Source organism: Jaculus jaculus, chromosome 6 (assembly GCF_020740685.1).
Source record: "Jaculus jaculus isolate mJacJac1 chromosome 6, mJacJac1.mat.Y.cur, whole genome shotgun sequence".
Classification (NCBI taxonomy): Eukaryota; Metazoa; Chordata; class Mammalia; order Rodentia; family Dipodidae; genus Jaculus; species Jaculus jaculus.
Window position 1 is genome coordinate 9,864,112 of NC_059107.1, and position 3,302 is coordinate 9,867,413.

At 42.2% G+C, this 3,302-nt stretch overlaps 1 protein-coding gene across 1 annotated transcript; it reads left to right on the forward strand.

Moving 5' to 3' along the window:
• The first annotated feature begins 204 nt into the window (after window positions 1–204).
• LOC101602303 (olfactory receptor 2T29-like) lies at window positions 205–1,143 on the forward strand. The gene has a single exon (XM_004657267.2). The coding sequence runs from the start codon at window positions 205–207 to the stop codon at window positions 1,141–1,143; it is 939 nt and encodes a 312-aa protein (XP_004657324.1).
• The last annotated feature ends 2,159 nt before the right edge of the window (window positions 1,144–3,302 follow it).

A 3,302-nucleotide genomic window follows, 5' to 3' on the forward strand; every position in this document is an offset into this window, starting at 1 on the left:
ACCAGAGATAAAGATTCTTAGTTTGTGAAGGTATGCTGAATCATAGTAGATTTGCAGTCACAGGTCTACAGGCCCAGAGGGATTCCTGTCAGCATATCCAAGCTGGGGCCCATGTCACAGAACAGTCATTTAGTGTGTTACATGACACTGACCTCAAGAATTCTTGGTGGCCTAGGAGAAACCTCATGGACATCACAACCTGTAATGACTAACCACACTGAACAGTCAGACTTTATCCTGGTGGGGCTCTTTGGCCAATCAAGACACCCCACTCTGCTTTCTGCAGTCATTCTTGTGGTTTTCCTGATGGCCTTGTCTGGAAATGCCACCCTGATCCTTCTGATACACTCCGACACCCACCTCCACACCCCCATGTACTTTTTCATCAGCCAGTTGTCACTTATGGACATGATGTACATTTCTGTCACTGTGCCCAAGATGCTCTTGGACCAAGTGTTGGGGAGCAACAAGATCTCGGCTGCTGAGTGTGGGATCCAAATGTTCCTCTACCTGACACTTGGAGGTTCAGAATTCTTCCTGCTGGCAGCCATGTCTTATGACCGCTACATGGCCATCTGCTATCCACTCCGCTACCCTGTCCTCATGAACCATAAGGTGTGTCTCCTCCTAGCATCTGGCTGCTGGCTCTTAGGATCTGTGGATGGTTTCATGCTCACTCCTGTCACCATGACGTTCCCCTTCTGCAGGTCCAGGGAGATCCACCACTTCTTCTGTGAGGTCCCGGCTGTAATGAAGCTCTCCTGCTCAGATACCTCACTCTATGAGACACTTATGTACCTGTGCTGTGTCCTCATGCTCCTCATCCCTGTGATAGTCATTTCAAGCTCCTATTCCTCCATTCTCCTCACTGTTCACAGGATGAACTTGGCAGAGGGTCGGAAGAAGGCCCTTGCCACATGTTCCTCTCACATGACTGTGGTCACTCTCTTCTATGGCACTGCCATCTACACGTACATGCTCCCTGGCTCTTACCACACCCTTGAGAAGGACATGGTGGTGTCTGTATTTTACACAATACTCACGCCACTTTTAAACCCTCTCATCTATAGTCTTAGGAACAAGAATGTCACGGAGGCTCTGAAGAAATTGTTGGGTTGCAATCTCTCTTTCAAGAAACACTAAATTAGAGCATTTGGTACAAATGTACAAATGAATCCTGTTCCTTTGCTCTACATATCTGATGTTGAAGGTATTAATGCTGCCATTCCTCAGTTCTAGCACAATGCCTCATTCCATATCTACCCCTTTCTGAGAAATTGTTTTGCTGTGCTGGGAAGTCATTCATTTTTATATTCCTTTTCCATTAACTAGTCACACTGTATCAATGCTATATTTTCTAAAGCTGATAACTGCTCTTTACTTTTGTAGGGTAATAGAAATATCATTAGAGAAAAATAATTATATATCTAGAGAAAAATGGTATGGGATGTTCAACTGACAATGGAGATTTAATAGCAAAAGGTGGGTGATAGTGATAACAACTAGTGAGTGAAGGTCATAAAGATAATGGAATTAATTCTATTCATTTTCATATTAATTTTCTTTTTAAAAAATATTTTAATATTTTTATTTATTTTTTTTTATTTGAGAGAAGGTGTGAGGGAGGGGCACAGGATGAAGCAGATAGAGAATAGCCATGCCAGGGCCCCCAGCACTGCTAATGAACTCCAGACACATGTGCCACCTCATGCATCTGTTTTACATGGGTACTTGCAAGTCAATCCTCGGTCCTTAGGCTTCATAGGCAAGTGCTTTAACTACTAAGCCATATCTCCAGCCCTCATACTAATTTCCTATGAATTTGAACTACATGTAAATAAAGAGCTATGTCTTAGATTGTTCTCTCATGTTTCTACTCTATGCTTGGTCACAGTGTGGCATGTCTTAAAAGCCAGGGTCACTTCAGTCATTTGCCACATTCATTTCAGGCCATATTTTGTCTTCAGGGTCCAATGCTCAGGCACTGGGTAAGTATTCCTCCTGTAAATCTCTAGCTTCCTTGGTAGATTGATGACTGAAGATCACATGTGGTCTATGGGAAAAATATTGAACCTGAGAGTTTGAGCAAGTTTCCTGCATGAGTGACAGCTGAGCTGAGGATGAAAATTTGTAGCTCGTGACATAATCAAGCAGAGGGAGGACATCATACCTTTAGTCATTCAGTCATCCAACAAACATCTCAGCTATAGCATGATGTAGCAAAAATAAATTCATAAGGCCTGGAGAGATGGCTGAGTTATTGTATGCTTCATGTGCAAGCATGAAGGCCTGAGGGGGCCTAAAGCCATCAGAATTTGAATCTCCAGAACCCACAGAAATAGCTGGGCATGGCCATGTGTGCCTCAATCCCACAAAGGAGAGCAGAGATTAGAAAAATCACCTGGACTGGCAAAAAGAGGTAAGCTCTGGCATCAGTAGAATAGACTCTGCCTCAAATAAGAACACGCAGAAGAGCAATGGAGTGGGACAGCTGGTGTTCTGCTCTGGCCACTGCAGACAAGTGCCCCCTGCCACTGGTGAATACATGGGGCATCACAAGGGCACATACACATCCCTACACCACACATACCACGCCATATTATACAACGCATACACACAAGTGAAAAAAAATAGATAAAAGATTGAAACCTAAATAATACAAATTACTTCCCCTAAAGAATTTGAACTCTCTTTGGAGTTGTATGCACATATAGCAGTAATAAAATACACGTTGTTCAGACGTGCGATGAAAATAGCTCATGAGGACACACCAGCCCTATTTGTGACACCTGAGTCCAGCAAAGTTGTTACTGAGACAAAGTTGTTCAGTTTGAATGATGGCTAGAGGTTGCTCTGAGATGAGTGAGGGATACTGGAGCAGGAACATGACACCAGGGAGATGATGTAACAGGACCAAAGGTTGAGGATTGGCAAACAGGAGAGGTGAATGTTCCAGTGGTTTCTCCTTATCTACATTTTACCAGCAGCACTAGAGTGACTACACTTGTGTTTGGAAATGTCTCATCTGTGGAAATAAGTATTGACTCTAGACAAGAAAAGGATATTAATGAGGACATAAAGTAAATAGTGTTGATCAAAGTAGCACCAAGATGAAGTAGGGCTGCATTTGGGGCAGGCTGGGACTTGTTGAACTGATTGCATAATTACAATTATTGCAAGCCTAACATGTGAAAATTTAATTTAAGCAAAAATTCTATTTTAATTGACAAATATGTGTATATATTTATATGACATTCTAAGATGTTTTGATAAATGTTTATATTATGGGATGATAAAATCAA